Here is a 27,281-nt window from a genome sequence, read left to right as displayed (position 1 = left end):
CTGCTCTAAGATAAAGTCAAATGCTCTGTGGAAGAACAAATGAACCCCTTCCATGGGTATGACTTTATCAACAACCAAATAATGGATTATTGTTAATGCTGTGCAGTAGCTTAGTAGATTTTCATGCTTTGTGTTCAATGGTTTCAGGTTCAAACTGCCTAAGCTGTCACACAGAATGGTGTCATGGTACAATTCCCACTCTGAACTTAGCGTCCAGAGATGGGGTACCAGCATAAAATTCTCTACCTTGGTTACCAGCTAAGACCTGTAGCGCTGCACCAACCCCGGAATTCAGTGCCTGGTACACCTGGTCCCCCCAAAACTTGCCCGGGGACCCCCAAGGACCAGACCCTCTGGATCTTACACAAGGAAAGTAAACCCTTTCCCCCACCGTTGCCTCTCCAGGCTTCCCCTCCGGGTTACCCCGGAAGATCACTGTGATTCAACACTCCTTGAAACACAAAACAGAGAGGAAAATTCACCTCTCCTCCTTCTCTTTCCCCCTCCCAGACTCTTCCTGAGAGAGAAAGTAATCCTGACACAGAGAGAATTAGCCTCTCTCTCCCCCTTCCCCCTTTCTCCCCAATCCCTGGTGAAATCCAGACCCCGTCCTCTGGGGTCTCACCAGAATGAAAAAACAATCAGGTTCTTAAATAAACAAGTCACTTTTATTAAAAGAGAGAAAAACAGTAAAAATTATCTTGTAAATTTAAGATGGAATAGTTCCAGGTTTTGTTTTCAGCTATAGAACTGGGAATACCCTCCAGCCTAAGTATTCAAATACAAATTAAAATCCTTTCATCAAAAATACAAATTTGGAACTCCTTCCAGCCAAATGCACATTAAACTCCTTCCAGCCAAATGCACTTTGCAAATAAAGGAACAAACATAAGCTAACTGCTTGTCTACCTAGTACTCACTATTTTGAACTGATAAGAGCCTGTATTGGAGAGATTGGAGAGAAACCTGGTTGCACATCTGGTCCCTCTGAGCCCCCAGAGTGACAACACCCAAATTTTTAACAGCACACACAGAACTTCCCTCCCTCAAGATTTGAAAGTATCTAGGTTCCCTGATTGGTTTTCCGGCCAGGTGACAGCCAGGCCTACTGAACTTGTTAAACCTTTATAGTCAACAAGATATAAAGGACTTCTGTGCGTATTACTTTTCTTATCTGTTTTATGACACGCCCACCAAAATCGCTGACAGTGTGGAAGCACACTGGCAGTGATTTTCTCCTAGAACTTTAAAAAATAACAGACATAAACATATGCATCCTTACATAAGCCACTAATTATGTAAACTACAAGATTTTTTACACTGTAAGGACAGTTTTTTAAACCAGTTGATTTTAAGGAACTTTCACGGGAAGAGTGCATCAACGTCTTGATCTGTTGCTGCTGCAGACGTTTCCGGGTTGTGGAGAGGTCACATCTCCCACGCCACCATCACTTTTCCTTCATTGTAGACACCGTCAGGCCACTCAGCATCATCTCCTCCCTGGGCTGTAAACTGACAAACCTGTAAGTCTCTGGAATAGAAGGGCTTGAGAGAATTAATGTGGTACACTCGGGGCTTTAGGGAGGAATTGGGAAATGGGCATGAGGTAGTTAACAGCTCCCAGGTGCTTTGGACCGTGGATGGCCTTCCCATGATGATTCCATTTTATGGGCTATTGCGCCTTAAGACCATAACCTGGTCTCCTACCTTGAAGGAACGCTCTCTGGTATGTCTATCATACCAGGCCTTTTGCTCTTTTTGAGGCAATTCTTTAGGTTTTTCTTAGCAGAGCTAAAGAGTGTTGTAGGGTGTTTTGTAGGTTGCTACAAAGTCCAGAAGGTTAGTTCCTGAGAGGGTGTAAATCCCTCCATTACTGCTTCACCAACTGTAATGGCCCTTTAACCTCATGGCCATACACAAGCTCAAATGGTGAAAACCCTAAACTGGGATGTGGTAGCAGCCTGTAAGAAAGAGCAACTGCCGCACACACAGGTCCAGTCATTGGAGTGTTCATTCAATGAATTTACAGATCATGGCCCCAAAGTTCCATTAAACCTTTTCCACAGGCATTGGTTTGAGGTGGTATGGGGTGGCAACAAATGATTCCACCCCATGAGTTTTCCACAGTTCTTTCATGGTCCTGCCAGGAAAGTTTGTCCTGAATCCGTAGGATATCGGAGGGCCAACTACCCTGGCAAAAATGTCTATAGAGCCTGGCACACAGTTTTAGCCCTATGTTGCCTAGAGGCTACTGCTTCCGGCCCATCGGGTAGCAAAGTCCCGAAAGTTAATATGTACTGCGTTCTCTGGGGTCTTTTTTTTGGAAAGGACCAGAATATCCACAGCTACTTGCTAAAATGGGACCTCAGTTATGGGAAGTGGCTTGAGAGGGGCCTTGACTGGTCCTGGGGCTTTCCCACTTTTTGCCACTTCACAAGACCAGACATAGTTGGCAACATCCTTGCCCATCCCCTCCCAGTGGAAGGACTCACCCAACCTGTCTTTGGTTCTGTTCACCCCAGCATGGCCACTGGATGATCATGGCTAAGCTTAAGGCTTCCCCCGTACCTTAGTTGGAACCAACCAACTGTTTTTGTGGATGCCAGTCTTCCCGGTGTCCACCCAGAAGAGTCTCCCTATATAAAAGCCCTTGTTCTATAACAAACGGGATCGGTTAGAAGAGCTGAGAGGCGGTGGTGTGCCTCCGTGCCACCACCACAAGCTTTCTGAAGCTGTCATCTGCTCTGCTCAGTCTGAACTGTTCCGTGGAGACTGGAGACACCAGTTCTTCTTAGACTGTGGAGCTTGGGCTTGGCCTGTCAGGAATGCGACTGTAGGTTGATAGGGCGTTGTTTCGTGGCTGGTGAAACGCTCCCCGTTGTGTGCACCAGGTGGTGTTTCTAGGCTCTGGCTGAGCCTCCTTGGGCTGGTTGTCCTGCTGCTTTTGCCCGTTCAGGTCGCTGGCGCCCTTATGGCATTGGGGTTGAAGATGTGTTTGCCAATGCTGGCGTCAGTGCTGGCAATGGGTTCTGGTGCTGTTGTGTTTTCCAGGTCCGGGGGGTCGGGACTGGATAGTACTGTGGTTGTTGCAGTCGTTGGCCAGGGAATCCGGTCCACTCCTCTGTCTGGGTCTTGTTAACACAGACGGGGCCCTTGTGACGGCTCAGAACAGGATGGTCTGGAAGCTTGCCTGCTTGGCTGCGTGTAACCATTCCACCCCTCTTGGCCCCACTGTTACCTGGTTGGCCAAGTCTTCCCCAGTAGCATGGGGATGTGATAACTGTTATAGACTGCAAAAAGTCCACATTCGCTGATCCGCTTTGTACCTGGACAGGCAGTTTAGTGTGTAGCAAGTTTTACAGCTTGTACCATGAAGGGGTCAAATGTCACTTGGGCTTTGACGTTGATGAATTTGGGGTCCAACTAAGGATTGGTGGATAGCTGACACGATTGTGCCCCATGGTCTTCAACGCGGATAACCTTCTTGTCCTCCATCTTCAAATTCCTTCGCCCGAGGGTATGAGAGGCATCGTGGGTCTGGGAAATCTTTGGAGTGGATGGAGAATAAAATGAACTGGCACTCGGTTGGGGTTTCTTGGGGCAGTTGGCCTTTATAGTTCCAGTTATTACACTTGAAAGCATCGCCCAGCTGACCTGTCGCTGGCCGAGGTGGGTACTGGAGTTGTAGGTGAGAGAATAGGGAGTTGGCAGCTTTTCTTGGATTGTAGGTGGGGTTCTGGGTTGCCCCTGGTATATGGTTAATTGTTGGTGTGCTCTTGTGATAGTACGCTCCCTTGCTAGTAGCTCTTTCTTTTCTGCCACTTGTCCACCATCTGGCTCCAATCTCCCTCCCAAGTTACGTTTTGGGCTTACCATTTAGGATGTACCTTTCTATTTCTTCCGGAACACCCTCTAGAACTGCTTAAATGTATTAGGAGTTGCATGTTGTCCAGAATTTAACATTGGCTCCTGATATCCAGGCTTCATAATTCTTTGCAATGTGGTAGGCGTGTCCGGGGAAATGCATTCTGGTTCCCATTTAGGGCTATGAACTGCTGCCGGGCGTGTTCAGGTGTTATCCCCATTCCTGGTATCTGGCTTGTGTTTGAAAGTCATTCATGTTCTCCTTAGGCATTTCAGCGCCAACCTTCTGCTAAGGGTCACTGAGTGGTGGCCTCAGTCTCTCACACTCGTACTGGTCTTCAGGGAATGTTGTACCGCAAGGCAGCTCTTTCAAAATTCTCTAAAGCAGGCTTCAGTATCATCACGTGCCTTTGTAGTGGAATCTCTTGGGATGTGGAACAATAATGCGAAGGGTTGTTAGGGTTGCTGAGCATGCTGCCTACCTGCGCTAATTCCAGGGCCTGCCAGTGGGCCTCCTCTCTGGAGTTCCAAATCATTTACTCTTTTATCATCGCGCTCTCTCCTGTGGGCAGCCTCTTTTCTCTTTCTTTCTCTCAGCTCCATCTCTTGTAATTTTTTTTCCATGCATCGGCCTGTGATCTGATCTTTGATGTGTTCCTCTGCCTTCTAGTCCTCACTCGTTCCGTTTCAGGGCATCCTTGGTAGTCATGGTTTCCTGCTTTTCTTGTGTTGGGGTGCCTCTGTGTTTACTTGCCTGAAATGCCTGCTTTTCTGTTGCCGTCCCTGAGGGTTTGCTTAGCAACAGAGTCTTTTTTTTAACATCTTCTACTAGTATTTGGAATCTATAAGAACCTGTATTCAGGGAGATTGGAGAGAAACTGGTTGCACGTCTGGTCCTCTGACCCCAGAGTACACAAACCACCAAATAATTATCGCACACAACAGAAACTTCCTCCTCAACGATTGAAAGTATCCTGTCCCCTGATTTGGGTTTCCGGTCAGGTGACGCCGGCCTACTGAAACTTGTTAAACCTTTATAAGTCAAAGAGAATATAAAGGCTTCCTGTGCTATTACTTTTCTTATCTGTTATGACAGATGGTGAATGTTTTATTTCCTCTAAGTTTATGTCCCACTTCAAGAAGGTGTTGAAAAAATTGGAAAGGGATTAGACGGAGAGCCATGGAATTAATTAAAGGATTGGTTAACATGCCTATAGCAGGGTTGGCAACCTATGGCACACATGCAAAAGATGGCAACGCGGAGCCCATTAATTAATGGCACGCTGGGGCCTCCTGGGCTCCAGCGTGCCATTAAAAATCCTGCCAGGCCTTCCCTGCTCATCCGGAGCCTGCTGCCGCCCTCAACGACAGCCCTGCCCTCCCGCCCCTCGCAGCGCGCGCGCATTGCACCGCAGGGCTCTAGAACTGAGTGGGAGCGTCTTTTCCCCCCCATGGGCCAATGCTGCCCGCAGGAAGTGCAGAGCCCCGGCCCCTAGAGCACTGGCGACGCGCGCGGCAGGGCTCCAGGGGAAGGCGGGGGAGGGGCCGGCGGTTTGCTGCCTGGCCACACGGTGCTCTGGCCGGGAACACAGACCCTGTGGCTTGCCGCGTGGGCAGGAATGTTTTTAATGGCAAGCTGGAGCCAGGGAGGTCCCAGCGTGCCATTAATAATTGGCTCGCGTGCCATCTTTGGCAATGTGTTGCATAGGTGCCAACCCCCTGCTATAGGGCATTTTACCAAATCTTAATAATTCCATGGCTCTCCCTATCCCTCTTCCAATTTTTCAACATCCTTACTTGAAGTGTGGACATAACCTTTAGAGGAAATAAAATCACCTCTGTCCATAAACAGATAAGAAAAGTAATAGCACAGAAGTCTTTATATCTCTTGACTAAAAGGGTTAACAAGTTCAGTAGGCCTGGCTCACCTGACCGGAAAACCAATCAGGGGACAGGATACTTTAAATCTTGGAGGAGGGAATTTCGTGCTGAAAATTTGGTGGTGTCACGTCTGGGGGCTCAGAGGGACCAGACGTGCAACCAAGGTTCTCTCCAATCTCCTGATACAGGTTCTTATAGATATTCAAATACTAGGTAGAGGGAGTTAAACAACGACTCTGTTGCTACGCAACCCTCAGGAGCAACAGAGCAGCAGCACTTTCAGGCAGTAAACACCAGGGGCACCCAACACAAGAAAGCAGAAACCATGACTACCAGGATGCCCGAACAGGAACGAGTGAGACTAGAGGCAAGGAAAGAGAACAAATCAAAGATGCAGATCACAGGCGAGACATGGAAAAAAACTACAAGAGATGGAGCTAGAGAAAGAGAAGAGAGGCTGCCACAGGAAGAGCTGGAGATAAAAGAAAGAGTTGGAACTCCAGAGGGAGCCCACTGGCAGGCCCCTGGAATTAGCGAGGCAGGCTAGGCAAGCATGCTCACCAACCTAACAACCTTTCGCCAGTTATTGTTCCACATCCAAGAGATTTCCCACCTACAAAGGCAGTGGATGATACTGACGCCTTCTTAGAGAATTTTGAACCGAGCCTTGCCTTGGGTACAAACATCCCTGCAAGGACCAGTACATGATAGAACTGAAGGCCACAGCTCAAGTGGACCTTAGCAGAGGTGGCGTTTAAATGCCTAAGGAGAACATAATGACTTCAAAACCACGGCCAGATAAGATGGGGATAAACCTGAAACACGCCCGTCAGCGAGTTCAGAGCCCTAAAATGGAAAGCAGATGTGTCATTTCCCCGACACGCCTACACATTGTCAAAGATGTATGAAGCCTGGATAAGGAGCAATGTTAAATCTCTGGACAACAATGCAACTCCTATACAATTTAAGCAGTTCTTAGAGGGTGTTCGGAAAGAATAGAAAAGGTACATTCCTAGATGGGAAGCCCAAAACTGTAAATCTGAGGCAGGGGAAGATTGAGCCAGATGGGTGAAGTGGCAGATCAAGAAAAGAGCTACTCGCAAGGGGAGCGACTATCACAGAAGTCACACCAACAAATAAAACCTCTACCAGTGAGGGAACCCAAATCCCCACCTACAATTCAAGAAAGCTGCCAAACTCTCCATTCTCACTCACCAATTCTCCAGTAAACCACCTCGGCCCAGCGGACCAAGTCAGCTGGGCGATGCTTCCAGTGTAAGAACTGGAACAACTATAAAGGCCAATGCCCCAAGAACCCAACCGAGTCAGTTCCATTGTATCTCCATCATCCAAAAGATTCCCCTAGACAGCACCAGATGCTCTCAAATAACCCTCGGAGCGCAAAGGAGAAATTTTGAGAGTGGGAGGAAAGAAGTATTACGCGTGAGAAGACTATTGGGGGCACACAGTGTCAGCTAATCCACCCATCCTTAGTGGGACCCCAAATTCATCAACCAAAGGCCCACAGTGACAATTACCCCTCATGGTACAGCTGTAAACTTGCACCTACAGCTAAAACGCCTGTCAGTAACAAAGGCTGGTCATGGATGTGGACTTTTGCAGTCTATAAACATTATCAATCCCTGCTACTGGGGGAAGACTTTGGCCAACCAGGTAAAGGGGCCAAGAGGGTGGGAATGGTTACACGGAGCCAAGCCAGGCAAGCTTCCAGCCCATCTCCTGTCCTGAGCCGTCCAACAAGGGCCCCGTCTGTGTTAAACAAAGACCCAGACCAGAGGTAAGTGGACCCGGATTCCCTGCCAACCAGGCTGCAACCACCACGTATTCAGTCCCAGACCCGGACCTGGAAACACAACCAGCACACAGAACCATTGCCAGCACTGGACGGCCAAGCACTTGCAAACACATCTTCACACGCAATGCACAAAGGGCCGGCCAGCGAGCCTGAACTGGCAAAAGCAGCAGAGCAACCAGAACCCAAATGGCTCAGCCAGAGCCTGAAACACCGCCTGGTGCACAACGGGGACGGTTCCCAGCCACGAAAACAACCCATACTACAGTCGCTTCTGACGGACCAGCCCAAGTCCACAGTCTAAGAAGGAACTGGTGTCTCCAGTCTCCAGGAAAAGTTCCAGACTGAGCAGGAAGCAGATGCAGCCTTCAGAAAGCTTGGGTGGTGGCACGGAGCACACCCGCCTCTCAGCTCTTCTAAACCGATCCCGGTTTTGTTTATAGAACAAGGGCTTTTTATATAGGGAGACCTTTCTGGTGGACTACCGGGAAGACTGGCATCCACAAAACAGTTGTGGTTCCACCTAGGTACGGGGAAAGCTCTTAAGCTTAGCCATGATCATCTCCAGTGGCCATGCTGGGGTGAACAGAAAAAGACAGGTTGGGGAAGTCTTTCCACTGGGAGGGGATGGGCAGGATGTTGCCAATATGTCTGGTCTTTGAAGTGTGCCAAAAAGTGGGGAAAGCCCCGGACCAGGTCCAGGCCCCTCTCAAGCCACTTTCCACATAACTGAGGTCCCATTTTAGCAAGTAGCTTGGATATTCTGGTCCTTTCCCAAAAAAAGACCCCCAGAGGAAAGCATACATATTACTTTCGGGACGTTGCTACCCGATGGCCGGAAGCAGTAGCTCTAGACAACAATCAGGGGCTTAAAACTGTGTGCCAGGCTCTCAATAGACCTTTTTGGCCAGGGTAGGTTTGGCCCTCGATATCCCTTACGGATTCAGGGACAAATTTTCCGGCAGGACTGACAAGAATGTGGAAAAACTCATGGGGTGAATCATTTGTTCCACCCCTACACCATCAACCAATGGCCTGGTGGAAAGGGTTTAATGGAACTTTTGGGGGCCATGATCTGTAAATTCATGAATGGAACTCCTCCAATGACTGGGACCTTAGTGTTGCAGCAGTTGCCTTGCTTACGGCTGTACCACATCCCAGTTTAGGGTTTTCCACAATTTAGCTTGTGTATGGCCATGAGGTTAAAGGGCATTACAGTTGGTGAAGAGTAATGGGAGGGATTTACACCCCCCCTCTCCCCAGAACTAACATTCTGGACTTTGTAAGCAACCTAAAACAAACCCTAACAACTCTTTAGCTCTTGCTAAAGAAAACCTAAGGAATGCCTCAAAAAGAGCAAAACGGCCTGGTATGATAGACATACCAGAGAGCGTTCCTTCAAGGTAGGAGACCAGGTTATGCTAAAGGCGCAATAGGCCCATAAAATGGAAGCATCAATGGGAAGGGCCATCCACGGTCCAAGAGCACTGGAGCTTTAACTACCTCATAGCATTTCCCAATTCCTCCCTAAAGCCCGAGTGTACCAAACATAATTCTCCAAGCCCTTCTATTCTAGAGACTTACAGGTTTGTCCAGTTACAGCCCCAGGGAGGAGATGATGCGAGTGGCCTGACGGCTGTTCAATGAAGGGAAAGTGATGGTGGCGTGGGAGATTGACCCTCTCAACAACCCGCGAAACGTCTGCAGACCGCAACAGAATCAAAGACGTTGATGCACCTCGCCGTGACAAGGTTCCTTAAAATCTAAACTGGTTAAAAACTGTCTTACATGTGAAAAAATCTTGTCAGTTTTACATAATTAGTGGCATATGTAAGGATGCATATGTTTATTGATCTGTTTATTTTAAAGTTCTAGGAGAAATCAACTGCCAGTGTGCTTCCACACTGTCAGCGATTTTGGGGGCGTTCATACACAGATAAGAAAAGTTTAATAGCAAAGAAGTCCTTTAATATCTTGTTGACTATAAAGGGTTAACAAGTTAGTAGGCTGGCTGTCACTGGCCGAAAACCAATCAGGGAAATCAGGAATTATTTTCAAATCTTGCGGGAGGAAGGTTTCTGGTGTGTGCTGTTAAAATTTGGTTTGTTGTTCACTCTGGGGGCTCAGAGGGACAGATTGTGGCAACAGGTTTCTCTCCAATTCTCTCCAATACAGTTCTCTTATCAGTTCAAATAGTGAGTATCGGTAGACCAGTGCGAGTTAGGCTTATGTTTGTTTTCTTCTTTGAAATGTGCATTTGGGCTGGAAGGGTTTTAATCTGTGGCATTTGGGCTGGAAGGAGTTCAAATTTGTATTTTGATGACCCAAGGCTTTTAATTTGTATTTGAATACTTAGGCTGGGAGGGTATTCCCAGTGTCTATAGCTGAAAACCCTGGAACATTCCATCTTAAATTTACAAAGAATAATTTTTACTGTTTTCTCTCTTTAATTAAAAGTTACCTTGTTAAGAAACCTGATGTTTTTTCATTCTGGTGAGCACCCCAGAGGAACGGGGTCTGGATTCACCAGGGGAATTGGTGGGGAGAAAAGGTGGGAAGGGGAAGAGAGGCTAATTTTCTCTCTGTGTCAGGATTACTTCTCTCTCAGGAGAGTCTGGGAGGGGAAAGAGCAGGAGGGGAGGAAGGTGAATTTTCCTCTCTGTTTTGTTGTTAAGGGAGTTTGAATCACAGTGTCTTCAGGGTAACCCAGGAGGGGAAGTCCTGGGAAGAGGCACGGTTGGGGGAAAGGGTTTACTTTCCTTGTGTTAAGATCAGAGGGTCGGGTCTTGGGGTACGCCGGCAAGGTTTGGGGGCACCAGAAGTGTACCAGGCACTGGAATTCCTGTTGGTGGCAGCGCTACAGGTAAGCTGGTAACCAAGTTTTTTACCATTTTTAAAATTAGTATTTTTAGGGAGGAATTTATGCTGGTACCGCCATCTCTTGACGCTAAGGTTCAGAGTGGGAATTGTACCATGACACAATCTGTGTGACAGCTTAGGCAGGTTTGAACCTGAACATTTGAACACAAAGCATGAACATTTTCTACTAAGGCTACTGCACAGCTTAAAATACCATATTTGGTGTTGATAAAGTCATACCCATGGAGGGGGTTATTTTGTTCTTCCACAGAGCATTTGGGACTTTATCTTAGAGCAGAGGAGAGAGTTTACCAAGCTCACATAGGACCCATTTTACTAATGGGGGAGAAGGGTGAGTGCAATCTCATGGCTGCAGTTATATTTCATGGAGAATTTCTTAACAACTTACAATCAAAACTTTTATATCCTGTATTGCAATACAAAAGCGAAAAAAATGGCAACAGCGATAATTCCCCTCCCATCCTGCATATAAAAGGTATCATGATTGCAAATGTTACCTAAATTGGTAGAGGTCAAGTTATTTATAAGACTATGGTAGTAAAAATGCATGCATTTTCTTTGCATATCTGAAATTGTCCTTGCCTTTAAGAAATTTTGTATCAGACTTTCTTCTGCAATTTAGTTAATATGCTTGGGTGTCTACCAAGAGGTTCATAAAACAGGACTACAAACAAATCGTAAAGTGTCGCAGTGGATAGCAACTGCATAATAAAATTAACTGTTATATTTGATCAAGACAAAGCGCCTAGAATATAAATGCCACTTCAGAGGTAACATTGTCTTAAATGGCTGGAAGCCTGCTCTCACTGATCTTTTTTTCTATGCATTATGGAGAGTGTTCTTTTACCAAACTTCATCAAGGAAGCATTGCAGACAAGTATAGTAATTGCATTATCTAACTTAAGCACAATGTAGTTACAAAGCTTGGACTGCAATAAGAGGTTTGTAGCATTGAGATGAAGCAAATTTGTCAGCTTGTTAATGGGAAAAAAAGTTTTTCTCTCACCCATCTAGCTGAGTTTTTTATATTTTAAACTGTTTATTAAAATTCATGGAACTATCTAATATTGTGAAGAGGTACCTTAGTAAGCAGACCTGCTGCCCTGAAATCATTTCTTTCCCTGATAGTTGGAGGATGGAATTTTTAAAATAAATGTAAGTCATAGTTCAGCAATAACAGAAGTCCGTCACTTTCAGCATTTAACCGGGTTTCATCATTCTGATAACATCAACTGTTAACTATGCAGTTTTTGCTGTAACGATTACATAAATTATTGAATCACATAATGCCATGTCTTAAACACCAAAGTATCGCCTGACAACCACTACCATTTAATTCAAAGCAACGTGCCCTGACAAGTGCTGTGTTTGTCAAATTCTACAGGGGACTCCCCCTCAATTATCTCCTCATGTACATTATTCACCCCTACTTCACAAACTTCCAGCAAGATTTTATAGCAGCAAATGCAATTAGATTATCTACTCAGAATTTCTGGATCATACAGGCCACAGAATTTCACTTAGTTACTCTTCTGAGGACAAAAAACATGTGAGGCACTACAAACATGATCTTCCAGAAGGCATCTCATCTTCCTGACTTAGTGGTGCACTGCCTATTACTTAGGGAATAGATTATTGAGAATGGCAAGCGTCTTCCTGACTGGTGCGGTCTGCCCTAGATGTTCAGAGGGGGGCCAAGAGAGGAGTGTTTTGGGCGGCCTACCCTACCCAATCTCTGCCCGTGGCTCTGTAGCCCATCAAATGAAGGACACAAGCGAGAGTTTGGTGGACTGCGAGCGCTTCATAGAAATGTTACACATGGTCTAAAAACAACCATATAGTCAATATAAATCTTTACACCAATCACCTCAGAACTTTATCAAGTTTCCCTATTTCTGAGTTTTACTTGAGTAGGTCCTTGTTCATCCTTCCTGAGCTTGGTTTGATCTCTCTTATTTCCTTGTACGACATGCCAGGAGTTTCACGATTTAGGTCTTTACCTGTTGACACATTGCGGAATATAAAAGTAAATGATCAGGTGTTATAAAGCTATAATTTGGAAAGTAAGTGTGTGAACTTTCATTTTCCTGGTTTAAAAATGGATACATCAAAAAAAAAGCCTGTCTTCAAAGTTTTGACTTTTTATTTCTGGAAATAAAATATATTCTAATGTAGGGGCGCAGCACTGTCGCAGTGATAAGGCACCCAGACTGGCTGGCTAGGACTTTCAGAGTTCTATTCCTGGCTGTGTCTGACTTGCTGCACTGATCTTGGACAAGTCATTCGCAAAGTTCAGTATCACTGATATTATTTTATTTATTTTTATTTTTTTGGTGTGTGGGGGTTGCCAGCTTGAGACCATTTGAGGCTAACTTTCAGACACTCCATGGCTCAAGAATTTTCCCGCAGATCCAGACATACTGTTATCCAAACCTCCTGTCCTCTGTCTTTTCCATCTGGTATCACCTAACCCCCCAAAAAAACACTAACCTTTTTCGCTATAGATACCTCAGTAACTCCCTACTTCCCCAAGTAATGTGCAGTAAAATGAATTTACAGAAATGAGGTTAATTGTGGCAGCTATTCTGCCACCATATCAAGAGTGTTTTAACTATGGCCTGGTCTAACACTACACATTAAACGATTTTAGTAGCGTTAAACGATTTAACCTGCACCCGTCACACAATAAGGCCTTTATATTGATATAAAGGGCTCTTAACCAGTTTCTGTATTCCTCCCCCGTAACGAGAGGAGTAGCGCTGAAATCCAGTATTGCCATGTCGATTAGAGTTTAATGTGGCCGCAAAATGACGGTATTGGTCTCGCGGGCAGTATGCCCACAGTGCACTGTGACCGCTCTGGAAAGCAATCTGAACTCGATGCAGTGGCCAGGTAGACAGGAAAAGCCCGCAAACTTTTGATTTCATTTTCCTGTTTGCCCAGCGTGGAGAGTCACCGCACAGGTGACGCTACTCAGAGCTATCAGCACAGGTAAACAATGCAGTCTCCTGAGAATAGTTAGTGATATAAATTGGTGATGGGAGTCAGGTGTTTCTTCGACATAATCTTGTTTATTTACAAAGAATGTACAATGTCTCATTTCCCTGAACACAGCAGGGCTCAAACAAGAAATTGGATCCCTTCTCACAGTTTCAAACCCCTTTCTTCCATTTAGCTCAAAAGCTCTATCACAGCTTTTTTTTCAGGACCACATTCCTGGGGCTTGTCCTGAGTCCTTGGCTTTTCTGCTGATGCTTCTCTCAACATACACACCACTTGAGCAAGCAAGACCCAGCATAAGCTCTCTGCCCACGTATATCAAATTCCTGAGCAGACTTCCATCTGCTTTTGTGTTGGGCAGTAACATAAGGCCCTTTGGGTCTCGACCCAGACCTATGGTGCTCCCAGGTAGCTAGCAGCTCCAGGCTCCACCCAGCAGAAGTTGTAAGCATGGTGCGCTCCACTTCCCATAACCTGCTGCGGACAGAGACTGTGGGGCATTCCACCACAAGAGTTTGACAGACAGCAACCCCATGGCTCTTGATTGGCTCTCAGTCCTATATAAATCCAAGAGGTGGTTCAGGAAGTGTTCAGGCAACAGTGGGGATCTTCTATAGTTGCCATAATCGTGCCTGCTCTTGAATTCCTGGCTTGACCTAGGATTGATTTGGACTTTGCCTCCTGACTTGGATCCTGAAAACTGTTCTGAACTTGGACTCTGGCCTGGACTTGATTATGAATGCCTGTGCTGCTCCCAGCCCCAGGTTTGCACCTCCTCTGACTCTTGGCCCTGACTGCCCTTGTTGGGATCCTGACAGGTGACATGTGCCTGTGGTTTGGTTGGAGAAACCTACTGTTTCAGCTACCTGGCTGAATGGCTTCTTACAACTTAAATGAGGGTAGTGGTTACACCACAGTAGATTTTCCCACTCCAAATTGATTCCCCACTGACCGGTAGCTGTCTGGCGTTGCAAGCTTCCAGAGGGCTATTGCCACTCGCTTCTCAACTGTGAGGGCTGCTCTCATCTTGGTATTCTGGTGTTTCAGGGCCGGGGAAAGCAAGTCACAAAGTTCCATGAAAGTGCCCTTACGCATGCGAAAGTTTTGCAGACACTGCAAATTGTCCCAAACCTGCAAAACTATGCGGTCCCACCAGTCTGTGCTTTTTTTCTGGGCCCAAAATTGGCGTTCAATGGCTAGAACCTGCCCCATTACCAGCAGGATCTCCAAAGCGCAGTGGCCCGTGGTTTGAGAGAATTCTGTGTCCACGTCTTCATCACTCTCGTCGCCGCGCTGCCATAGCCACCTCCTCGCCTGGCTTTGCAGGTCCTGGTTCAGTATAGATTGCACGAGAATGTGCAAGGTGTTTACAACGTCCACGATTGCTGTCTTGATCTGAGCAGGGTCCATGCTTGCTGTGCTATGGCGTTTGCATAGTTCATCCAGGAAAAAAGGCGTGAAACGGTTGTCTGCTGCTTTCACGGAGGGAAAGCAGGGCTGAGGCTGTACCCAGAACCACCCTCGACAATGTTTTTTGCCCCATCAGGCACTGGGATCTCAACCCAGAATTCTAAGAGGCAGGGGAGACTGCGGGAACGGGGATAGCTACCCACAGTGCAACGCTCCGGAAATTGACGCTAGCCTCGGTACATGGACGCACACCGACGAATTAATGTGCTTAGTGTGGCCACGTGCACTCGAGTTAAATCTAGATAGTGCAGTGTTTTTTCCCATTCCTTCCACCTCCAAAGTCTACAAGAACCTTGGATGTTTAAAAAAAACATTTTGAAATACAGCCCTGGTCTACACTACAAACTTATGTTGGCATAACTACGTCGCTCTGGGGTGTGGAAAATCCACAGCTCCGAGCGACACAGTTCCTTCAACTGAACTCCCAGTGCAGACTGTGCTATGTTGATGGGAGGGCTTATACGCAAGATGCTTGAGATAATCTTTTAATACAGGAGGTTGCTTAATATGAGTGTACAGGTTTTGCTCTTATGGACAAAAGGATCTATTTCACATAAAGCTAACGCCTTATCAGCTGCATCTCTGTCTTGCAACTATGCAAATATGACTGAGAGAAAAACAAAAGGAATGAATTCAAACAAAATTTAAGGGCTTACTTTTAGAAACACACAACAGCCTCGAGGTAGGCATATATGTCCTCCTTTTAAAGAACTAGCAAGGCGCATCTATTAAATCCTTTGCTTAAACTGTTATTCATATGACTACTTACCAATTTTTTAGAAAGGACAAAACCTGCGGAATGGGGATTGATAGCCTTTAGATATGGCAAAACTCACCAATTCAAAACAAGCTGAGAATATGAGCAACTCTCCAGTGAGAGTATTTACATTCAGGCTCTTCAGCTCCTAGAGCTTTGGCATGGACAGCATGCCAATAGGGCTGTTAAAGAATCAATTATCCTAAGAAAGCCAGCTTTGCATTTCTAGCAGACAAAGGGTTTTAACCTCAGACTGATCACTTTAGAATCAAAATTATTTAACAAAGACAGCAAATATTTACTTTCAAATATAAATATATAAAACCAGCTTCCCTCCTTGCCCTACTTGGTGCTTGACCCAATGCCCATTGAGTTGAATGGAAAGATTCCCCATGACTTTGATGGATGCTGAATCGAGATGTTATGAAGGGGACTAGAGACATAAATACTCTTGTGGCAAATCACAGAATTAAATCAATACAGAATAATTTAGTGATATATTAAACCTTTGCTCCTGACTGACTAGATACTCTTTATTTAAAGTGGTAAATATTCAGAGCAATGCACAGGTTCACAACTCCCATTAATGACAGTGGAATTCTGATTCCTAAATTCAACTTGCATCACTCCAAGATACATTAAAACTCAGTAGGCTTCAAAGTCAGTTTAAAAAAAATCAAATACACAACTGTAATAAATTCCTCACATGTGATGAGTAGAGCAATAATGATGGACAGATATGTCTGCGAAAGTATTCTGAATTAAGTCAAAGTAGAACAGTTGTTAATCAGAACAGGGCAAATCCCCTACTCCCTCCCATACCCCAACCATGGGGCAAGGAGGCATGGGAAACAATGGAGAGCCTGCAAAGTAAACTACAGAGCTCTTCTCCATGACTCCCCTCACTCTCTCTTGAGTAGGGTGGGAAGACATGTATAGCTCTATGGCCAAGAGTCAGCATTCATCCATATTAAGTAGGATCTATTACATGGGCATCTATTCATATAGGCTTAGCATAGAGAGATTACACAGACCACACAGCAAGTCGATGGCAAAGCCAGGAACAAGGCCTAGGTGGCTTTACTCCCTGTTCCAGAGCATATAACCTCCCTAGGAACAGTAGACCAGACCCTCAAAGGTATTTAGGCTCCTCACTTCCATTCCTTTGAGCATCTGGGCCAACATTCCTTGTTTATCTATTAGTATGCTTCAAAAGAGTGAGATTTAGATGGTCTGTGCATGCTCCATCATCTAGGTAAGAAGTCAGACACTATGTACCCTATCATCTCTAGATGCAGCAAAAGCTTCATGGCTCTAAATAAAATTTTAGAAAAAAAAAATCCTTAGATCTTATCCTTTTGCTCCATCTAGTGAATTTGTCTCACTTTCCCATGAAGAGTAATAACAATGCAATAGCATTGTTATTACTCTTCATGGGAAAGTGAGACAAGTTAATAACAAAATGAAGCCACAAGTCAATGAATTTTAAAGATGAAGGTCAGAAATGTCTGTTTAAAAAGTACTTACCGTTATTGCAATGTGCTACTTGCTCCAAGAAGGCCTTGTGCAGGCCTGTTAAAAGCTCATCCTTCTGCGAAAGAGAGAGGTTGCTCTTTATCGTTAATTGGTCCAATATGCCAGCTACAGCATCTAGTCTACATTTACTTTCTTCTTGTATCTTTGTCTTCAAAAAATCGACCATTTTCACCATTAGCTCCCAATTAAATATTCTTTCCTGAATGTCCTGAAAACAAAACAAAAATACTATGTAAAAAATTAAGTGCAGGCAGAGTGCTGAATCTCTGCAACATGCTGAGCCCTTCATTAACCCATTCAATACTGAATGACGCAAGAGACAAAAACAGTGACACTAGACAAACTGTTTCCTCCAGCGACTCATTCATTTGACTGTGTGCGCTCACTTGCACCATGGGATGGGCTAAGCAAAGCTGTCCACATTTTCCATCCTGTGCTTCTTGGCTCTTTGAGGAATGAAAATAAATCTAAATTGAATGAAGCAACATGAATAAGTTAGCACTGAACATTTCAATATTCAGCACAGGCTGATGCTGAGAGGGAAAAGTTTCACTAGATGGAGCAAAAGGATAAGATCTAAGGATTTTTTTTTCTAAAATACTGCCCAGCTGGTCAGTTTTCATTTCAGAATGAGCACGGTTATAGGACTGCAATACCATTGTAGAGTGAGTTCAAATACACTGAGATTACTGAAGGTATATAAAACAGAGTAGCTCAGTAAATGATTGAAAAATAAAAGTTATTACAGACCACTTCCGTTACATTATGGCACAGGAAACTCAAGTTCAGAGCCCATCTAAGAAATCTTGCTCCTCAGGTTAGTGGTGCTTATATAATAGCTGGAGATGGGGAGGGGTATGTGATGCTGGTAAACCAAGTGCCAGCTCTAGCCAAGGCTGCGGGTGTTAGCTAGGAACTGACAAACTCATAGCTGGAAACCAAACCAGCTCACCTGTATGTTAGTTTTGTTCAAAATAGGTATTAGTCTTAAAAGAATGTAGTTAGTGTTTAGACTCTGTGAAATGCTTGCAAGCTGCTGCACGTATTAATCTCACTTGTAATGGCCATATTCCATGCTATAAGGAAATATGTAAGTTATGCTTTATTACTTTAAAAGTATTTGCTCTGAACTTGTAAACCCAGGTATGGGAATCGTCCATCCCCATTAAGGAGCCTATCAAGATTAAATGGGCCATTGAGAAAGATCACAGTACAAAGGATTGTGGCTAGCCCTATCACACCTTGGAAATGCTATGTGCAAGGGAGTTCATATCATGGACAGGAAGGCCAAATGTAAAAGAAAAAACAGGGTCACAAGAAAATTTGTCATCTCCTTGCTTGTTTGAATTCTCACAGGGCCAGAGACATTAAGCAAAGGCAGAGATTCCCCAAGGGTTATCCCTGGGTCCACCGTGGGGATACCTTGAATTGACAGATTACCACTTTACTGTCACCTTTAGGAATCATGGATGGTTCCTTTGTGTATATGTTTGCTTGCTTTAACCATTTCTTTTTACCTAGTTAATAAGCCTTAGATAGTTTATTACAAGACTGGCTACAAGTGTTGTCTTTGGTGTAAGATCTAAGATACAAATTGATCCAGGGTAAGTGACAGGTCTCTTGAGACTGGAAGCAACCTGAATATTGTGTGATTTTTGGTGTAAGGGACCATTTACTGTATCACTAAGTCCAGCTTGCCTGGGTGGTAAGATAGACTGGAAAGTTGATGGGGACTGTCTGTGACTCTATGGTAAGACTGTTACAGTGATTCAGGACTTCACATCTGTTACAGAGTTGGTGAAGTCTAATTATAGAAAACACCACCACTTTGGGATGTCTGCCCTGTTTCTGACAGTCTGCCCTGAGAAAGGCACTCATGGTCATGAGCCACTCCAGACAGCATGATAGGGTGACCCTTAGCAACTACTGCAACTAAAGGAGAAGATGGTCCTTCTCCAAAGAGCTAGAAGGTCCATGAAGGTAATGTCAGGCAGAAAAACTTATTAAATGTTGGACCCAAACATAAGAAATAATCCATTTAGACTGAACATTCATATTGAACCACGTACAACTGAAGAAAGTCCATGTATGGAAGCTTAGAGGACTATGGTGCAGAGAGACCACCTATAAAGATTATTTGTCAATGTGGGTCATTCATTTTATTTGACTCCCATGTTGCATGATCATAAATCATTAGCTACTAACCACTAAATATTTTATGGGGGAAAAAATGCATCTAGAAGCAATAGTGGACCAGATTCTGATCTCATTTATACTTCTGTAAATCCAGAATAATTTCAATGACTTCAGTGGGGTTACTGAATAGCCTGTATAACTGAGAAGGATCTGGTCCAATGACATGTTAATTATGCGTAACAGTATGCACTTTATGTTGCATTAAAATGAATACACTTGTAAATGTTATGCTTCCTCTCTCAAGGCCAGGTTAGTAGGAGGTGCTGAGGGTCTTCAGTTCCAAAGGAAGTCCGGAGAGCATTCAGAACCCTTCTTAATTTGAAGTATGGCCATCCAGGCATGGTAGAATACATACATTTTAAAAAGATGTCTTAATGTGCAGGTTAATGTTTCCCTTCCCCATCTTTAGATGTAGTGCTTGTGCTGCTTGCTCACTGCTCTCATTAAAATCTTGCAGAGAATTTTTATTCCACCATGACTGGATAGTCGTGTTTTCAGAACCAGAATCAAAGCGATGAGAGGTCACTCACTTAAGAGTTTTTACAAACTACTGAGAAAGCTAGTCTCCTTATAACAGGTTAAAGTAAACAGGCCACAGCTGGTAAGTTGTCTACCTAATTCATAAATTCTGATTGACATAAACATTACATATTCTCATTATGCTCTGAGTTAGGATTGACTGTTTGAGTCTCTCTTCAGCTTTCTCTCCTCTTGTACTTTACCATTGCTTGCAAATCCTGAGACTGGCTTAATAACCCTTCTACTGCAATCATTCTCTCAGTCAGATACATCATCATCTTTCCTCTTTTGGCACTTGAGCAATTTGATTGGTTCAGGAGAAACTGCTCGACTTTGTCTGCCTGCTTCCAGAAAGCTTCCATCTGCAGAGTAGGAATTAAAACACATCAATTAATTCCCCCTTTTCCTAACCCCCCACCAATATTTAAAAACCTGAGAAATTAATTACACTACAACACAGAGATGTGTTCTATTATGGGAGGCAAATCATAATTCAAGATGAAGCCATTAAAAAGTCACCATTTGGCAAAACCACTTTCACAAAAATCTCGTATTTTGAAACATGGGGATGCACGCTTGGTAATGTCAGATACCAATGTTTGGTACCTGTTGGCTAATTTTGACTCTTCATGGAGGTTAGTATATACAATTTTATTTAAGATTCCTATTTAAAAGAACTCCTCACACACAACACACTAAAAAAAAGCTAATTTAGTGGTCCCCAAACTTCTCAGAGTCACGCACCCCTTGTCCCCAGAGCCAGGGCCAGGAGTGGGATGCAGGTCCTGGACAGGGGGGGACATGGACAGGAGTAAGGGGGCCGAGGCTGGGGATGCAGCTGGGGGCGGGACTGGGGCCAGGAGTGGAGCTGTGGCTGGAGGGGTCTGGGTGGTGCTCCGTCCCTGTCTCTCATGGGAGCTGGCCCAGACCCCGCCGCACTCCCCCCAATGTTCCTCTGCACCCCCCTAGATGGGGTGCACCCCACAATTTGGGAACCTCTGGGCTAATTACTACAATTGAGGACAGAAGAAAGGCTAATAGCCAGTCATCTCTTTCTAACAAGTTACTTTATTATCAATGTTGTAACATGGGAGTGCATGTGTAGCAAGATTTTAGTTTAAAACTCAGAAGCTTTTCACCAGCTGAGGTTTTTTGCAGCTATTGAGTTTGTAAACATTATATTGACTTCTTGGAAATTGTAAGCATATTATGTGGTTTAGAAAGTTGTATGCCCCACCCATACCAGCTTCAGGCTCTAATCCTGTAGATACTTGTGCCCAAGCTTAATTCTATACACGTGAGTCATTTCATTGACTTTGGTGGGATTACTGCATGTATATAGCTAAACACATGTACATCTGTAGACTCAGGGCCTTATATTGTAAGCTTTCCAGGATAGGGGCTTGGGTCTGTGCAGTATCCAGACATCTAATGGTTATATATTGCTGCAACACAAGGGTGTCCCAACCCTGACTGGGGCCTTAGGTGCTATCATCATAAATCTTTATTAGTAATAGTGATAATAATAATAAAGGGGGAGATTGTGAATAGTAGCTGGCACTTGACTTTCAATGGGATTTGTGCTACTAAATGTCCCCCAAAACAGCCAAGAATTGTACTTTGAAATTCCAGGTGCTTTTTTTGGAGGTGCCAATCTGCTGTGTATGGTAAGGAAAGGAAAAACCTTATAGCACTGAGGAAAGAGAGGTGCTCTTCAAGGGCCTGATCCAGCTGTGGCTGAAGTCAAGGAGAATCTTTCCATAATATAGTAACTGTGATGTGATGTGTAACTCCACTCAACTACCTGACGGAGAGGTTCTAAAGAGGATAGAACTAGACTGTTCTCAATGGTGGCAGATGACAGAACAAGGAGCAATGGTCTCAAGTTGCAGTGGGGGAGGTCTAGGCTGGATATTAGGAACCACTATTTCACTAGGAAGATGGTGAAGCACTGGAATGAGTTACCTAGGGAGGTGGTAGAATCTCCATCCTTAGAGGTTTTTAAGGCCTGGCTTGACAAAGCCCTGGCCGGGATGAGTTAGTTGGTGTTGGTCCTGCTTTGAGCAGTGGATTGGACTAGATGACTTCCTGAGGTCTCTTTCAACCCAAATATTCTATGATTCTATGGGTGTGTCTTCACTACCTGCCAGATCAGCGGGCAGCTATCGATCCAGCAAGGATTGATTTATCGCGTCTAGTCTAGATGCGAAAAAGCGACCCCCGAGTGCTCTCCCGTCGACTCTTGTACTCCAGCACCATGAGAGGCACAAGCAGGATCGACAGGGGAGCAGCAGCCGTCGCCTCACTGCGGTGAAGACACCACGGTAAGTTGATCTAAGTACGTTGACTTCAGCTACGTTATTCAGGGTAGCTGAAGTTGTGTAACTTAGATTGCCCCTCCCCGTGTAGACCAGGGCTACGATTCCACCCAAGGAGGCAGATCATACCTCCATTAAATGACAATTTGCATCAGCTAATGGTCTGTCCTATGAAGCTCAGTAAGGCTAGATGACACTAAATAATATTCGTTTCACACATGATTAGCTCTGTAGAATATTGAACAGTAAGTTCTTTAAAGGATTGCCTTCACAGTCTCACATGAAATGTCATATGCTTCTATCTCTGTCAGCCGGATATGTGTTATCGAGTGAAAGGCACAGAGATTAAATAGAACACCATAGAAGTTCACGCTGGCATATTTCACAAACTACCAAACATGTCAGAATGACTGTCGGTTTCTCTGTCAAAGAGGCCCAGGTCTAGGATATATGGGCTGTTCAAGTCAGAACTGAAATGCACTCGCAGATCAGTGTGGGGAAGCTTATACATAGCCTACCAGTATGACTGGTCTCTCATACTCATGAACACTAAATTAACTCAGATGTTGAAAAAAATGGAGAGATTTTAATAAGATTCTCCTCTTATTTTCCAGCAGACTAGATAAATAAGATCTTTTTCCACCTCCAGGTTTTCTGGCTCAGGAATTAGAATTGACACACACTAGTGCTATTGAACTGAAAAATTATCATTTCATGAGGATCAAATTTCAACAGTAAAATTAAGTTTTTGCATTTAAAAGCACTTTAAATGCATTACACTGTGCAAAGCAGTGTAGCCAGAAGAGTTACTGAGGTGTTAGTAACACTTTAATTCTGCCAACTGAAAAAGTTTATCTATGAAGTGTGCATACTTTACATAGTAGAAGTGAGCATTAGATGTAAGGAAAAATATTACAGGCCAAATTCTGCCTTCATTGCACAAGTACAATCCCACTGAGCTCAGATGGGTATAAAAGGGCTTAGAGTCGATGCCTATATGGTTTATTTCAACAGTGGATTTTTGAAAAACAGAAAATGCACTAAGAATGAAAACTAGAATAATCACTTAATTCTGACTACCAGCCTGCTTATTCCACTCTAATGCCACATCAATTCTAACATGATTTTAACAGCCTTTGTCTTGAGAATGACTTATAGCTAGCACCTCATACCAGTGCTGAAGGTATAACTAATCTGAGATTTTGGTACATAAAGCATTAATCTATTACATTATTATATACAGTTCTAAGTCAACCTTTACTAAAGTCTCTTTTACATAAAAGTGTACCAGTAATCTTTCAAGATATATAACTAATTCTCTTAGTGGCTCAAAAGATATATTAGGTCCTAAAATCATATTTAAATTAAGGTTGGGGGAAGAAAGTAAGATTATAATAAGAATTAGGTGATAAGGTCCAACAGCTCATATTATACAAGGGCTTGAAATATTTTACTAGTCCAACAAAGTAATAAGCATTTGACATCTCTATGTATTGTGCAAGAACCAGTGAACCAACATCAGAAAAGAAAGATGCTAGTTGCTGGCCAGAATTAGAAATGCTTTGCTAGATGAATGTACACATGCTTTCAGGATCAGTGGACTTCTAAAACACTGATCCTGGACTAGTCATCACAAAGAAAAAAAACATTGACTTCCCCTATCATTAGAACAGTGTTAATTTAGAAATACAGAGATGAATAAAAAATGATACAGGTACATTATCTATGATATGTTCAGAATATTCCCTCTCTTTCCTTTCTAAGTCTTCTAAGGTCTGGTACTCTGAATTACGAGCGCCTGACATTTCAGTACTCAGTAGTCTGGAGGTAAGTTGTTTCTGTAACTCTTCCAAATCCTGGAAAAATAAGAAAACCTGTTACACAGGAAAATAGCTTGTTCTGACTTGGCAAAAAGTATTACTTGGAAAATAATAATATACACCTGGCTTCTATTTAAAAAACGCTAATTTATTAGAGAGTTTGTGTCTTGCTCATGATTCTTCATGAAAGTAAATTCAACAAACATGTTCAGGGAATTTACATTTCTAGGTACTACCGTTCCCGCAGTAAATAGAGAAAACATCAGCCATTAGGCATCAGTCAGCCCTGATTTACACTTATTTTACAGAGGTGTAACTCCACTTAACTCAATTTAAACCAGTGTGAGACCAGAATCAGTCCTGGTGTTCATTTCCACTGACTTTGGATACCATTAAGCATTGATCCAAGTCTTCATATTTTTAACCCTTTTAGTGCACCCACAAGTATTTTCAAGACGACTGCAATTTTGACTCCTGATCTTTAACTGGTCTCTAAAAATGCACATGCAGTGCTCGGGAATGGTAGGTGTATGAGTACCTGATCCATGTGCGCAAATGCAGGTAGATACCAATGTGTGTGTGTGCGCGTGTGCACACACACATTTATATCTGCCAAAACAATAAGGTGCATTTTTAGATGCCACTTGAAAATGTTGACTTTTAAAGTTTGTAAGTAAATACTTTTAAACGGAGTAAGTGAAAAATGTCTTCCCAACAGATTTAATAAACAAAAAACTGCATCCTCATTGCATGAGTTGGCACCAAGATGCATATTTCTACGCTTTCCCAAACATGCTTTCTTTCTCAAGCCTTTTTCTACACATGATTTTGTCTCCTAAAGAATTACATTAATATCTTATGTCTTAAAGAACTGAAAATACATTCTAGTGACCCTTAAAAATGTTCTGTTCAAATGTTCAAAATCCCATTAAGCTTTCATGTAGAATCAACAACTGAAGAAATAAAAAATGCTTATTACAGCAAGATGTCTTGTCCACTGTCCTGCCAATGCAGGATTAACTATAATGTTAAATGTAATATTTCCGCTAATATCAGTGGTATTGCTCCTTGCCAAAGTAATTTTCCCTTTACGCAAATACAGTCTTTGAGGATCAATCTTCTCCATTCAGTGATGCCACAATCCAATGTTTGTAACATTTTAAAAACATTACCAGACAGATTGTCAAGAGCTCAGTTTCCATTTAGGCATCCAAATAAGTGGCTAGATTCTTTTTCAGAAGAGGCTCAGCATGTCAGACACTGATCTCTTTAGAAAAAGTCTGGTTGTTAATGCCACAACAGGAACTTTTGACCCTTATTTTTAAGGTGCCTAATGGGCGCTGGTTTCAGAGTGGTAGCCATGTTAATCTGTATCAGCAAAAACAACAGGGAGCTGAGCTAGTCTGAAAAAAATCTATTTCCACGTGAGTTAGTGCTTCTGAAATGTGCTGAGTTGATAGCCCCAGAGCTAGAAGTTCTCTAGCTGTTATTAAACCAAAGCCCCTCAGCCTCATTTTGTCTACCATTTTGTCAAGGGCAACCTTGTAGATTACAATTTGCGTGTCTATTACATTAGTTAAAGAATAGAGCCAGCTGTGATTTGGTTTTCTGAGCTATAGAAGTGTCCATTTTGTAGTCATCTGAGACTGGAAGCATTCTGAATAGAAAACTGCTTTTCAGCAAATCAGAATTTCTCATGAAAATTTCACTTTTATGTCTATAACTTTTGGATTTTATGGAATAACACCGCTATTTATTTATTTATTTATCGGCAACTGAGAACTGGAAAATTTCTTTGCTTCCATTTTGACAAGTTCTAGGTATTTTGTGTGTTTGTGTGGAGAACACCAGGTCTGTGACAGGGGAAATGATAAGCCTACAACTATATCTCTCATGCACTCTATGTGCATTGAGATTATGATTCCCATTTTATAACTGGGGATCTGAGACATGGAGAAAGCAAGGGTATGTCTACATGCAATGTAAGACCAGGGTTCAGACTCAGGCTAAAGTCTAACCCCCTTTCATTTACAAAGAAATCAGGCTAACCCAGGATCCCAGGACCCCACAGAGATGGAGGGTCTGAGCCTGAGTTAAGCTGGGACCCAGGGGTCAAGCCCTATTGTTTCGCAGCGTACAATCAGCGCCCCCAGACTAGGCTTGGGGTTAGCCTGAGCTCTGGGAACCTCTCACCTCACAGGGTCCTAGAGCTGCAGCTCCCGCCTGAGCCCAAACATGTACACTGCAATTAAATAGCCCCTTAACGCTAAGTCAGCTGGCATGTACCAGCTGTGGAGTTTTAATTGTAGTGTAGATATAACCTAAGTGACTTGCCCAAAGTCACACAGGACATCGAGGGCAGAGCAGAGAATTGAACCATAATCTTCCAAGTTCCAGGGTAGTGTGCTAACCACTGGACTATCCTTCCTCCCCAGGCTCCCCCAGACTGCACTGGCTGCCTCAGATAAAAGCAATATTTAACTCTTGACATGTCTTATAGAAGTTCAGTTAGATGAATGAGGAGACAAGTGCTTTCAAAATCATTAACTAAGGGTTAGGCGACATTATGGAAGTTGTCCACCCTGTAATATTCACGTGTCTAAAGTTTGTCACTATCCAACATCTGCTTCTGAAACAAGGATTTGTTCTTTGTATCTCTTTTCTTTCGAAATATGATTAACTTGAATATTAAATTTGAGGATCAATGGCAGTGAAGTGATCTTAATACAGAAATCCATGGAGATATAGGATATCAGATAAAATTATAGAGACCTCCAGTGTTAATCCATTGACTGTGAGATTGCATGGTCTAAATCCCTACTGACTAGCGGTGACGTAACATGAGAGATTTTAATTCTAGACTAACTACCTCTTTTTTTTTTTTTTTTTAAAGCGAGGCACAGCTGGTAACCTTCCAGCAGCTTATTCTTAGTGCTGCACCCCTTTTTCTCTTCTGTTATCTCACAAACATAATGTGATCCAAACTGCGACTAACAGCAGCTTTCAGCAATGTACATTAACTGTAAGTGTGTAGTGTGAAAAGCCTCAATCCCAGAAATGGAGCTTGATAAAGTATATGGTTGGAAAATAATTGCACAGAGAGAAAAACAGGTACATTATCTTGATAACAGCTTAGAATTTCCTTCAGGTACTGCACCCCCTAGTATGTTGTTACTGACAATAATGGGGGGGACAGATAATGAATTTACACTTAGAGATCATTCATT

General features: G+C 43.5%; 1 protein-coding gene across 1 annotated transcript in view; it reads right to left on the bottom strand.

The window, feature by feature from the left end:
* Window positions 1-27,281, bottom strand: part of EVC (EvC ciliary complex subunit 1) — a 110,473-nt gene that overhangs the window by 64,444 nt on the left and 18,748 nt on the right. The window contains exons 7-9 of the mRNA XM_032791998.2: window positions 23,953-24,090; window positions 20,120-20,278; window positions 17,193-17,409 (exon numbers count right to left, since the gene is read on the bottom strand). Coding sequence (XP_032647889.1) covers window positions 17,193-17,409; window positions 20,120-20,278; window positions 23,953-24,090 — 514 coding nt within the window. The remainder of the gene's footprint in view (window positions 1-17,192; window positions 17,410-20,119; window positions 20,279-23,952; window positions 24,091-27,281) is intronic.

The sequence above is a fragment of the Chelonoidis abingdonii genome, chromosome 5, assembly GCF_003597395.2.
Source record: "Chelonoidis abingdonii isolate Lonesome George chromosome 5, CheloAbing_2.0, whole genome shotgun sequence".
NCBI lineage: Eukaryota > Metazoa > Chordata > Testudines > Testudinidae > Chelonoidis > Chelonoidis abingdonii.
This window is presented reverse-complemented; position numbering and strand designations above follow the sequence as displayed.